The 13,328-nt window shown below is 42.6% G+C and overlaps 2 protein-coding genes across 12 annotated transcripts in view; one reads left to right on the top strand and one right to left on the bottom strand.

Annotated features, from left to right (window-relative positions):
• Window positions 1–10,648, bottom strand: part of wnk4b (WNK lysine deficient protein kinase 4b) — a 50,920-nt gene extending 40,272 nt beyond the window's left edge. For both annotated transcript variants that reach the window (XM_035397691.1, XM_035397692.1), the window contains exon 1: window positions 9,329–10,648. In XM_035397691.1, coding sequence (XP_035253582.1) covers window positions 9,329–9,961 — 633 coding nt within the window. In that variant the 5' untranslated portion in view covers window positions 9,962–10,648. The remainder of the gene's footprint in view (window positions 1–9,328) is intronic.
• A 312-nt stretch (window positions 10,649–10,960) lies between these two features.
• Window positions 10,961–13,328, top strand: part of LOC118216491 (protein TANC2-like) — a 169,682-nt gene continuing 167,314 nt past the window's right edge. For all 10 annotated transcript variants that reach the window (XM_035397687.1, XM_035397683.1, XM_035397682.1 and 7 more), the window contains exon 1: window positions 10,961–12,030. The gene's annotated coding sequence lies outside the window, so the exon portion shown is untranslated. The remainder of the gene's footprint in view (window positions 12,031–13,328) is intronic.

Genomic DNA, 13,328 nt, shown 5'->3' with positions numbered 1-13,328 from the left:
TAGGGCTAGTTTTGCCTGGGGATACTCAGTGGCATTAGCGATTTGGGAATATTTGAGAATACACAATGGCGTTTAGGAGAGGATGACATCATGTCCAAGAGTTTCAGGTAGCAGCACCACCATTACCTCACAAACTTGGTACAGCCCAGTGTCCTAATGCAGTTTCCCCCAAAGACTTATTTTAAACAGCCTGGCAGTTTAAACAAACTGTACAAATACATAATATTTATCCCACTTTCACAGCCCTATTAGTGTGCTTTTGGAATACAGCGGTTAATTTAGCCGCTATCAGTTAAGCATCTGTGACCAGCTGTCAGGGAGTCAGGATGATGTCAGTGTGTTTGTAAAACACTAGTGCAAAGATAAATGTAAGCCTTTAATTACTATGAAATAATGAAATAACTATTTCAGTTTATAGACTGTGGTGTTGCTCATTAGCAGGAGTCAAAATTAACTACAGGTGAAAAACGCCTGTAGGTTTTACAAGCTCAAACACACATTCATTAAGGCCTACATGTTTTTCCACTGTGAACCTGAGGCAGACCATCGTAAATCAGCGTAAATCGACTGCTTGTAGACTGTCATTGAATTAAAAACTGAGTCAAACGTTATTCAAGCATGGAACGAAATTCGGAACTGAAGCCAATACTGGTCTGTGAGAAGGACTGGAAAAACACTGCACTAACACAATACAACTGAACCATTTGAAATTGGCTGTATTCACTGTATTGGTAGTATTCACTGACGTTGGTACACCTTGACCAGAATGACTCAAAAAGCCCATTGAATCTGGTGACATCATTTCCACCTGGCGACTGCTTTTGAAAAGTCCATATTCCATTAATCTTGGCTCAGTTTATCTTTACAAAATTGCCAATCTGTGTTCCTACACAGTCATTAAAAGGACAGCATCAGGAAGCGGGTAGATTATCTCTCTCTCTCTCTCGGCGTGTGAATAGGAGCGGAAGACCTCGCCACTTTCCTGTTGGCTGAGATATTGCCATAGTGAGCAGTCACTAGGTGCACAGATAACAGCCCATTACAATGTGTCACCAGGCCCTTTTGTGCAATTTTATGTGCTCTCCAAAATTGGCAAATAAATACAAAAAACTGTATTGTGGCTTGTTAAAAGCTATGTTTAAAAACTTATGCTGTCATTTATCATCATTTATCAATATTTTTCACATGAATTCGCGTAAACACACCCTGTGTCTTCTGGTAACTTGCTTGCGAAAGTGAAATCATCTGAGAGATGTCACCCTTGCGTAGTGTTTGCACTGAATTGGGAAATGAATCTGACTCACATTTGTTATTTTTGAGCATGTGAGCATTTGTATGAGTGCGTCTTCGTGTTTGCTTGTGTGTGAGAAAGACAGAGACAGAGACGGACTGAATTGCTATCGGGCCCTAAACAGACTACACACACAGGCAGAGTATCTCCTCTCTGTCAGAGATACAAAGCAAAGACAGATCCCGACCAAGTACAGGCTCAGTGACCACACCTTTGAAACACACAATTGGAAAAGGTAGACATAAAAAGTAGGGGTTGCCCAAATAGTAATGTTTATGTCGTCACAGTAAGACAGGTGAGGTGGAGACAGAGAAGCATTCTGAAATCAGAAAAACCCATAGAAAAGCTGCAAATCCTTCTGGGAGAAGGATACACAGCCCCACTTGCAGCACAATATGTTTCAGCTTGTCACAACCTGAGGGACAGCGAGTTACCACTTAGCAAAAGTACCACTGTACAGATAAACGGTACAGTGTGTTACCTGTTCAACATGTAAACATAATTACTGTTACCTAAATGTTTGTAATAGTTTATATATTGATATTCCTTTCTTTAAAAAAAAAAAATATATATATATATATATATATATATATAATGCTTTGGAAATATTTACTATATATATTTCATGCCAATAAAGTTAATTAAAATTGAAATTTAGGGAGGGAGAGAGAGAGAGATTGTAACTGGTTGGGCATCACTGCATTGGAGCGTAACAGATAATAAAAGAAGTCTTTCAGAAGCAGGTGAACTGCATGACTGACACCGCCAGCCATACGCAGGCATACAGACATGCACATGCACACACACAAGCAAAAAAACAGACACACTCATACAAACGCTCACACTGACACGCATGCACACACACACACACACACACACACAAGGAAAAACACAGACACTCATACAAACACTCACACCCACGCACACATGCGCATACACACACATATCCTTGGAAAAGTTTCAATTCCTTGTGGCCTGAACTACATGGCAGTGTCACGCTGATAATCCATCTCACCACACTGACATTGAGCAATGAAGCCGCAAATCCTCCTTTTGTCACTAACAGTAACGGCAACAGTCAGAGCTTATTTTTCGCTCATAAACACCATGCATGCGTTCAATCTCTCTGACATCATAGCAGCTAATCACATGGGCTTTGCTCCAAATTGTTTTTATTGACTGCCCGGCCATGACAACAAGAGTGATAACCGGATAACAAATCCAATATTTTAGATGCTAGACAGCACCTTTGGACAGAAACAGTATTTTAGACAGAACACTACTTGAGACATATTGACCAGTTGTCCATACCAATAGCGGATTATCCCCTCAGCAACAGGGCTGGGCAGAAAAAATAAAAGAGAAGAGCAGCACACCAAAAGGCTACGTTTCCATGCATCTAACCGTGCTACGTGCTCAAACAGCGCTAGGAGGGCTCTGAGAGATAAGCATGTCCTGGCACTGCTAAGCTTTGCTTCCTGCAGTTTAGTTCCCACAGACTCGTCTGTTTTAAGAGGAAGTGCAGTGATGACAGCAGGTGCTGTTGGTTAAAGGAGGGACGGGCGTCTCATTGGGCGCTAATATTGGAAGGGAGAACAAACTGATGAGTCACGTTTACAGTAGTAACGAGCCATGAGAAGAAGAGGCCCATAAATTTCTACTCTTATCATGCGACACAAACAACTTATTTAGCTTACAAATAAGTGTTTTAGTGGACCACAGTGACTAAGCCATGTAAAAAAAAATTTCCCACTATGCACTGTGTTGTATCCCTTCAGCCCTGCAGATCCATGTGTTGATAAGCTCCAGTGAACCTATTCTGGCTCTGACAAAGGCAAGCTTTTTGGGAGCATCAAAGTCACGAAGTTGTCCAGAATGCCATCCTCTGCAGGAAGAGCTTTGGTATACCTGTGTCTCACAACGCACTGTTGCCACCGCCGTGGTGATATTCGTCACCCCTGGCAACAGTATCAACCAGCTAACTGGGGTCTTCACAGCACACCCAGGTCCCTGGAGATTGTTAAAGCCTTTGTAGGGCTGTTTTTTTTTTGGTTTATTTTGTAATGTTTTATCTAAGTTTTCAAAAAGTCAATGCTCTAGAACTCCATTGCTTTCAATAACCAGTAGTGATTGTTACATCAGCATTAGAATGTTCCGTTCAGAACATTCCAAACACATATTTGTGATCTTACTCCTTAAAGGGTTAAATACCCCGATTGTAAAACACTCTCTCCCTCAGCCTGCAGTGCTGAACCAACCGGAGTGTTGTCAAATCTCCATGAAATACGCACAGTAACAGGTCTCCATCTGGACCACTGTGTGCAACACACACGCAAAAACACACACAGAGCACTTCATTCTGAACGGAAACGCTAAGACGAGTTCTCTGGTGATAAACAAAGTGTGGTCCACTGTGTGACAGCAGAGCAGACGTGTTGTTATTGGCAACTGTAACATGCTGGAGGCGATTTCTGGGGGGCAATAGACACATGTTGAAAGCAGAGCCAGACAGGGCTGTAAAACAGCTAGAATGCAATAAACTGTTTAAGCAAAGCTCCAGGGCTAGCAACATGGGCTTTTGCTTATGTATGCCTCCAGAAGAAAAAAAACTACATTGAAATACACGATTAACCTATGGAAACTAGTATTTTCACCAATACTCAGCAAAAATCCTTTCATATGATTTCAAGATTTGGTTATTAACATGTTTCCATTTTAAAAAATTCCTCCTATGTCTCTGTGGGTTTCCTCTGGGTACTCCAATTTCCTCCCACCATGCACAGGCTAATTGGAGACTCTAAATTGCCTGTAGGTATAAGTGTGCGAGTGAATGGTGTGTGTGCCCTGTGATAGATTGGTGACCTGCCCAGGCTGTATTCCTGCCTCTCACCCAATGCATGCTGGGATAGGCTCCAGCAACCCTGTGACCCTGACCAGAAATACGCTGGTATAGATAATGGATGGAGAATGGATGGATTGTATTTTCAAAAAAGTCCATCTATTTACCATATATTACAGCATATTCCACAGACAGTAATGAAATTTGAGGTGAAAGCAGATGGAGTGGGAGGGGTTGGGCAGTTATGGCTCTCATGTAAATCTTGTCTCGCATCCCATGCATGTGTATCTAGCAACAGCCCCAGTGTCAGTGTCCAGCTTAGCCCAAATGACCGCATTTTTGTTGTGTTGCGTCTAAATCAGGGATTGTCATCTTGTAGCTTGTGCGCTACATCAATCGCTGGATGTTACCATTTATGGCTTTCATAAACTTTATTATTTATCTGACACTGTGCATACACCTTGAACCTGAGAATCTGTTAAGAGGGTATCTGGTAATGTACCTTGGCCTGACAGCACTGTTCTCCAACTTATTTCACGTGATGGCCAGATTGTGTGTGTGTGTGTGTGTTTTGTTGTTGTTGTTGTTTGAATATTGGCCAAATATTTCCACACATTTAGATATTTTAAACATTAAAATGTATGAATAAGTATTATCTGCAGGTGTATAAACAGTATCAAGGTATCCTTATACTCCGCAGCAGCAGACCTAGACATTCTCACTTTTTTATACTTATGAGCAGTACGTTCCTTCCTGCGTGTTTCCTGGGATTCAAAGAGTTAAAAATATGGTGGTCTAAATTTGGTAATCAGACTGCCAAGTAAAAAAAAAAAAAAAAGATTTGTTAGTGTGCTACAGCAGATTGCAACTGAAAATATATATATGAAAATACTGAATGAAATGAATGAAACTTGGGTGCTTGCCAGAAGTACAGGCTGATCCATATGGTATATTTTTTGCAGGCTTGAATCTGACGCATGCCTGGATGACGAATTTTGTGCCTAGTATAGCTTCTAATGTCAACAGAGAAACCGTTACACATTTTCCATATGGGGCTAAACAGAATTATACAAATGGTATAATTTCGAAATGCCATTCCACGGTAAATCTGATTTTACTGCTTTGTGACTACTGCTTGGATCTAATAAACATTTGCCCTTAATGTTGACTTACAAATGAACAAGCTTTTGTTATTCTGAGAATGCTCTTCTAAATAAAGATAGATTGGCAAGTTCACTTGGACCATTACTGAACTCCCCAATCTGTGATTTGCAGAAAAAAAAGCTTACTAAAAGACAAATGTTGATTAAAACCACACCTACATGTTTCCAAACATCTACTCAAGCAGGCATTACAAGTTTTATATTTGTCATTATTAATTTAGTGATTTATTAATTGCATTTGTACTCTCTGCGGTTCAGCTGTTCAGCAAGGCATGGACTTCTGCAAAAAGATGTATACTTCACTCTCCCCCGAGACCTAAACAGAAGTGGGGCAAGAAATACATTTTAAAACGCCACTGCTTTAATTCTACACAATAGCACTAAGAGAGTCACATATCCATTAAAACAGGACAACTTGCCTAAAGCGAAACAGTGTTTTGTTCATGTTTTCTGAAGGCCTATTCAGGTTTACCTGTTAATTACAACAGGTGTGCAAGGCCCAAAGCTGCCCGCGTACTTTCGCATTCTGAACGGCCATTCGCAATTCCAAATGGTAAATGGACTGCATTTATATAGCGCTTTTATCCAAAGCGCTTTACAATTGATGCCTCTCATTCGCCAGAGCAGTTAGGGGTTAGGTGTCTTGCTCAAGGACACTTCGACATGCCCAGGGCGGGGTTTTGAACCGGCAACCCTCGACTGCCAGACAATCGGTCTTACCTCCTGAGCTATGTCGCCCCAAATCTTCAACTGTCTGTGAGTGCTGTGGTCTGGATGAAAATTCAGTGGTCAATCTTTGAAGACCGGGTAGGCTACAACAAACCAAGAGAGTGCTAGGATTGCAGCAAGCCCAGGGTCTATAGAAAACGGGGCAGCATGATCGCTCATGATCAGTTGGTTTCTGTAACTTTCCAGCCGTAAAGTTCACTTGGGTTTTTTTATATGGCTCATGAAATTATATGGCGTGTCATTAACACAGCACTCCGGGGAACCTAAGGACTGAACCCTCTTCAAATGTGCAGCGCAAAAACTAAAACGGCAATTGCGAAACACTAATTACTCGGTTGCTTCGCCGTTGACGGAAGCTGCCGAGTTAGCACGAAGGGCTTTATATTTCAATCTACGCGTGTTACATTTAATCACTGTATTCAGTCGTACTAGAAGTTACCTCCGTGCGCACTGCCTCCTGCTCAGTCCAGTGTGAATGTACATTAAGGCATGGGCGTAGATTTCATTTCAACTTTGGGAGAGACACTCCTGGATCACCTAGTCTCGCGTAGCCTACTTAAATGTCAAGTCTCAGAATAATGCTAGCTCGGGACCAATTCATATTAAATTATTGGGGGTGACAGGTTTCTGTCTTCCCAAAACCTGCGCGTAGCGTATGATTAAGGCACACGGAGCTCCGACAATCTCGCTCGGAAAACGAAAATCTGCGTCAGCTGTGATATCCATGTCACATGCCAAGCCTCGGCGGCCGTATCCTTCAATTTCATTAGCCTTGATTAGAGCACTGAGCAGCGGAGGTCCAGCTCGCGCAGAGGGGGAAACAGTCTCCGGCGTCATAAACCACTGTCGCCAGGGCAGCCTCGACGGGCGTGCTAGTGATTTATCGGACTTATTAAACTGGGTATTATGGGTAAAAAGGAAAACGAAAATGTTGCAAAGTGGATTAGCTCGGTCCCACTCTACTGGTGGTAAAAAATAATAATAATATTAAATAATGAAAAAGGCTGACGGAAAGTAGATTTCCGTTCGTGGTGCTGAAGAATTTATCAGTAGCATACAATTAAATAATGGAGGCTAATAAAGTTATTATTATTATTATGATTATTATTATTATTATTTCAACACACCCACCTTCTGGGACGTGCTAGACTCAAATGTAAATCCTGGCGTGATGCAACAGTGACACGTGACCATCAGAGCTGAGGGGTTCACCCTTCTGTGGAGCTCGAGTGTCATCGCCCTCCATCACCAGAACATGGGGCCTATTTTATAACGACGCCTTCCCGACCTCGCCACTCCCCCCAACCATGACTCCCCTGCTGCCCGGCTGGCGTTACAGGTGGCTCCGGTTACATATCTGGAGCTAAGCCTGCAGCTATAATTAAGCGTAGCCTACCCTCCCCTCGTGCTCTTTTTTCGGGGGAAAAAGAGGACGAGTGGTAGTCTCGTGAAAAAGCTGTTACGCTTCACGCATCGTCCTGTTCGCGCCCGCGGCCAGCGGACAGCTGTCTCCTGGAATCCTTCAGGTGAGAACCACCTGAAGCCGAGCGGGAAATGCACCTCGCAGACTTACTACATAGGCTACAACACTCTTCGTTGTGGTCGTTTAGAAAACTAGATTCATTAGGGAAACTGCCTTTCTCAGTCAAAGAGGTGCTCAATCTACATTTCACCATGCGTAATTTTTTTTTTTTTTTAAGTGAGGCTCAATCTACATTTCACCATATGTAAAATTTTTAAAAAGAGAGGAATGTGACGTTGCTACAACCCCCTCACAATTTCAGTGCTGCATTTAAGAGCATACTGAAGGCATGCCGGTTCAGCTATTAGCCCTGGTTGTGTACATGTAAGTGGGGTGCTGGAACTGCAGGATTTTAATGAATGCTGAGAGATTAGAGGGGTTAAGATCTTGCAGACAGCCTGGGCCCATACCACATGCCAGCCCCCAACAACCCACACCAGGGTCATTAGCCCAGGACCTACCAACACTTTCAAAACAGATGCGGTAAAAACAACATGGACAACACATTTTGTGCTACTTTCAATACAGTCTGTGGTAAAAACTGTATATTTGTAACACAAAGTAGTAACTTTACACAAAATGTGTTGAGAGTAGCACAAAAGTAGCAGCACAAAACGTATGTTGGATATTAACATATCCATGAGAGTGAAGAACGCAAACCACTATGCAACTCTTTGTGTAAAAGCCAAAAGTGTGCACCCCCACCCCTCCACCTCCTACTGATAAGAAATCACTTAACTGAGCTGATGTATGGTGTGTCAGTTTTAAGCCTATAATGTAAACTTTAACAAGTAAGCACAATCTGCACTTTTCTTGGGGGAAGAGCTGAACTGAACTAGATTTTATTTGTTTTCCCTAACCCTTGACACAGACCCCATTGTCCGGTTGCCACTAGAAGACCACTCTAGAAAGGACTATACACCATGGGCATAGGAATCCTATTGGTCATAATGTTCCCTTGAGTGGTTGACGTGGTTAGATTAACACGGTGCATGTTGTTAACAGGGCGGGACTTTCGTCCTTACTAAGATGTGTATCTAGTGACAACCCCACTGTCCTTGTCACAGGGAACAGCTGCTAGAATGACTGTTGTCGTGACGATCTGGATTATCACCTTGGGACAATCAGTAGCATTACCTGGGGACATTTCTTTCCCCCTCCACTGCAGCCATAGTCAAAAACTGGCTCCAGCAGCTCAATCCGTGCAGAGTAACAACACTGGTATTAAGTGTGCATTGATCAGTGCACATGCCTCCTCAAACGAACTTCGCTAGGACCGAAAACCCCAGATGTGCATCCTCTGACACTTCCCACTTAACAATAGTGGTCACGTAAATTACAGCCTCCAATGACCATTCTTTTGAAATTCTTTGGACTCGGACACAGGCAGTCGGCATGCACGCTTTATGGGGGGTGGGGGTTTCAAATAATCTGTATCAACAAATTTAAGGGCCCACAAAATTGTCAACGGGGTCGGGGTTCATTTCCAAAACTGTGTTGCTATCTGCTGATGAGCCATGTGGATGTCAACACAAAGCACTGGCAAAGTTTTAGAGATGGTTTCTTATCTTTTAGTCTTCTTCTGAGAAAACACCTAGGTTTATAGTTTTCATACAGGGTAAAAAATCGAGCAATACATTTCACGCCAATTCAAGGGTGAGTACCCTAGAAGAGTGGATGCTGTAATAATCCCATGTTGACAGCGTCAGTGCACATGTTGCGCCGTCGTATCAGGAGCGTGGGGATTCTGGCGTGATGTGACATTTTACTGTTCTTATTCTTACCTGTAGTTCGCACCATGCCACTTCCACTGTAGTCTCCGTGTCCAGGCCTTTATATACTGTCTTGAACGACCCCCTCCCGATTTCAATGTTGAATTTAAGGAACCTGCCGTCATGTGACGTTGCCACGGCTTTGGTCTCGATTTCATCCTTCTCTTCTTGATCCCATTTGCTTTCTAACGGGGTGCGCGATAAGGTAACCTTTTTCTGAGTGATTTCGTCAGAACTGTCAGAGCTCCCGTCGGTTGTGCTTTCGCATTGCTCTCTCGTTTCCCAGTTATTAATTGATGGAATAGGGTCTGAATTTTGGGGATCGAGAGAGGTATTGCTTTTAAGATCGGGACTAGAGGCAATAGATGCAGGCGGTGTCGTGTCAATCTTTTTCTCGTCCGCGCTGGACTCGGATGAAATGTTATCCGCGGACCAAGAAAGTGTCTTTGAAAGAGGCCCGTCGTAAACTTGCGAGTCCAGATCCATGCTGTTTAATTTGTTTAATCTGAAAGCGTTTCTTCTCGAGTTTGCCGAGTGCCTCCGTCGACGTGGTGGCAGTCTTGCAGCCAGGCAAGAATCCTCGTCCAAACCTACAGGTAGTTTGGGGAAGCTATGTCCAGCAAGATCTACTTCAGCTTGAGACATTGTAAAGACGTTATTCCCGAACCTTATTTCAGAAACTGCTTGTTAGGTTTTTTATAAATTCTGCGTTGATTTAAATGTCTATAATAATATTATAATATTGGTCCCGCACACAAACATTGCGCGTGTTGTTGCTGAAAATTAGGCTACAAGTAGCCTAGCTAATACAAAATGCGCATGATAGCAATATAAAACAAAGAAAAAATAGATTGTTTTACAAAATTATACAAATATTTTGTTCTAATAAGTATTCCGATTCTCAATCAAGTAACTATATTTCTATTTTACATCTCATACGAAAATATACGAATAACGCAGCCGGCAGGCTATTAATTTTAAGTGAAACTGTATTATTTTTAAAGGCACTATCACGCTGATTTAACGAAACGAAGTTTCAAAATAGATTTAGATAAATAATAAACACATTTCAGATCTGCACGCTCACGGAACGAATGTTTGAAAGTCGCACAGTACATTTAAAATGAAACAAAAAGTACTTGTAAAAATCCGCAAATATGACCCAGTCCAAAAAAGCTTGAAAAGATGTGTATCCAACCCATGTATTCCTAAACCGTGTTGTCTCCGCGGTTTACGTCTGTAGGCTGTCACCTCTCCAAGCGTTTTGACTCTGCCTTCGGTGTCAACACTGTGCAGACGGCGAGTCGTGCACCGTGTGCGTGCTCGCGCGGCTCCTCCTCCTCCTGGAACACCTTTCCCGATTGTGCATGGGTCTTGAGAAACGGAGTAACATAAACCTTACTTAGAGGTGACCCATAATACAGTTCTCGATGTTACCGTCCCAGAATAGCATCTTGCAAGCGGAGTTGACTGCAGTTTAGTTTGCACATACAGTATATGAATGTTATGTATTGCCCCACGGTTTTTTCCATGGTAGACTACGCGTTGCACCTCACGATGCACTTTAACGCGAAAGTAGCATTTGAAAGGCCAGACGCTTAAACGCATGCGTCTGGACGAGTACTAAAACTACGAATTCCAGTAGTAGTATGCAAAGGTCAAATGCGCACACCTGACTTTTTCAGCTGGTGTCTTAATATATAGGACTAGCATATGGCAATAGCGGCTGAACGTAACTCCCCCTTTCTTCTGCTAGAACAAAAATTATGGACTGTTTTTTTTTTTTGTTTTGTTTTGTTTGTTACTGAGAAATGTGCCTGAAGTGATTTGTCCTGATTGTATGCAACAGATAAAGACTAAGTTTCTCTGCATTTAGTACTTGTGGTAGGCTGTCTTTGGGAAAATATGTGTAAAATCAGAAAATATGCTTTGACCAATAAAACCTTGTGTTTTTTTAATTATGCAACTGAGTACATTAATGATTAGGCATAAGCGTATACATTGAACTATGAACAATGGCAGAAGCATGAATGACTCTAAAAGGTCAATTTTTCATTACGTCATACAATACAATGACTATACAATTCGTGGAACTGAACTGAACTGAGATTATACTTGCTGTGCTTTGACAAAGATATGCTCACTTTGTGTCCAAAGAGTACGTTCTGAAACAGCCGCAGTGCTGGACACAAACTGCAGCAGTTTTCTCCACACAAACTCTCTGTGTGACAAACATTCCCCTACCCCACCACATCCCCCGGTAGTGGCTGTCCTGCCACCAGCCGAAGCTGCACGGGACAGGACAAAGCAGCGAGGCGTTCAACCATGTGACCAAGTCACTGCACCTAACGGTGGCAGTTAACCCCCTTCCCCACTCTCTCAAAATAAGGGTTCCTTGGCTTGTCTCTGTAGGGGAGCCCTTTTTGCGGTAGCTCATCATGACCCTCTTAGGTAGCTGTGAAAAGTGTGAAAGCTCCCAGACTGAACCATTTTGCCCAACCACGAACCCTTGAACTGGGCAGGGTTCCTCTATGGGGACATAGAGGAGCCTTCTGGAGCGTTTTTCTTCTGAGAGTGTCAATGAACGAGGGTCATCCTTCCTTGGTCTTGCATGCGCAGCAGCCTTTTGTGTTGTTGGGCGCTGCTGTTCGCACAGCACATGGAGAGGATCTCACAAAGACGCCCGAGGAGGACAAAGGACATCCACACCTCAGGTGAGACATGGAACAATGGCTCTGATGGAAACAAGGTCATGTGATGTGTCAGTCTGGTTAACGTCAAATGAAAGCGAGCTTACACTTGCAGGTGGGCTACAGAAAGTTACTTTTTTCCAGTGAAATTTCATGGTAGTTAGAAAACAAAGTATGTAATAGGTAAATAAAAATTATACACATCATACAGGACTGACAAGTATCTCTTTTGTAACAAAGCCCTGTGTTCTCCTTTATGGTATTTTACGATGAAGTAAGATGAAGTAAGAGAGACGTTGTCAACATGGGGCGTCCAGAGAAATTGTGTGTTTTTGAGGAGGTTCTGGTGGGGGGGGCGGGTGACGGCTATCGACCGAGGCACACAGCGGCCCCACCTGTCACGAGGGGGGCTTTATCAGCGGGAACACGCGCCGAAATTGGCCCCCCCCACAGACACAACCTGTCAATCACCCGGCTGCGAACGAGAGCTTCTGCCGAGTCATTCTTCCAAAAAGGAAACAGAAAAGGCCATCCCCCTCCTCCTCCCCAGAAGAAAACAGCCAGTAAAGTAGGTCATATCGACAGCCTCGTAATCATAGGAGTCCAGAGAAAGCAGGACTTTTCCATCTATCAGTGCAGCAGTTTTCATGTCTCGTCTGTGTTGTAGCCAGCAACGCGGTAAGCCTTTGGCCGAGCCTGGGAGAACTGGTCCTCTGACATTTAAGGAGAATTAATTTGGGTCTACTCAAGAGTACGGTGCACTAAATATCAAGCGTTGGGAGGGACAGCGTAGTCCTCTTTTTGAACAGAATGCGAATGTGTCTGAACATGCATATGACATACCAGTATACATTTTCATATACATGAAATGGGCATATCTGTTTGTTAATTTAAATTTTCATTGTACACACATTTACACTATACATGGCAATAGCATACATGGAAATTTTAAATATGGCAAAAATGTAAACCACAAAATTTAAATTTCATGAAACTAATAGCAGACCTTTTCTTTACAGTGTAAGATGTGTCCTTTGTCTGGTATAATTAGTGTTAAACATCAGAAAGTGAGATTTGTCTGCGTTCATTGAACAGTTCTAATACAGAAAGATATGTTGCAGAGCTCCAAGCAGAATTCTGCCACCTCGTGGAGGTAAATCAAGCTGCAGTCCTCAATCTGGTGCACTGAAAAAATAACAATTCTACAACGATGTATAATTCCACGTTATTTTTCAATTTTACAGGTTAAAAATATAGAATTTAATCAAGACCAATGTAAGGCTGAATTTATATGAATTTGTGTCCAACAATTGTATAAACAA

This window comes from Anguilla anguilla, chromosome 17 (genome assembly GCF_013347855.1).
Source record: "Anguilla anguilla isolate fAngAng1 chromosome 17, fAngAng1.pri, whole genome shotgun sequence".
NCBI classification, from domain to species: Eukaryota; Metazoa; Chordata; class Actinopteri; order Anguilliformes; family Anguillidae; genus Anguilla; species Anguilla anguilla.
Note: the sequence above shows the minus strand (reverse complement) of the source record. Positions and strands in the feature narration are given on the sequence as shown.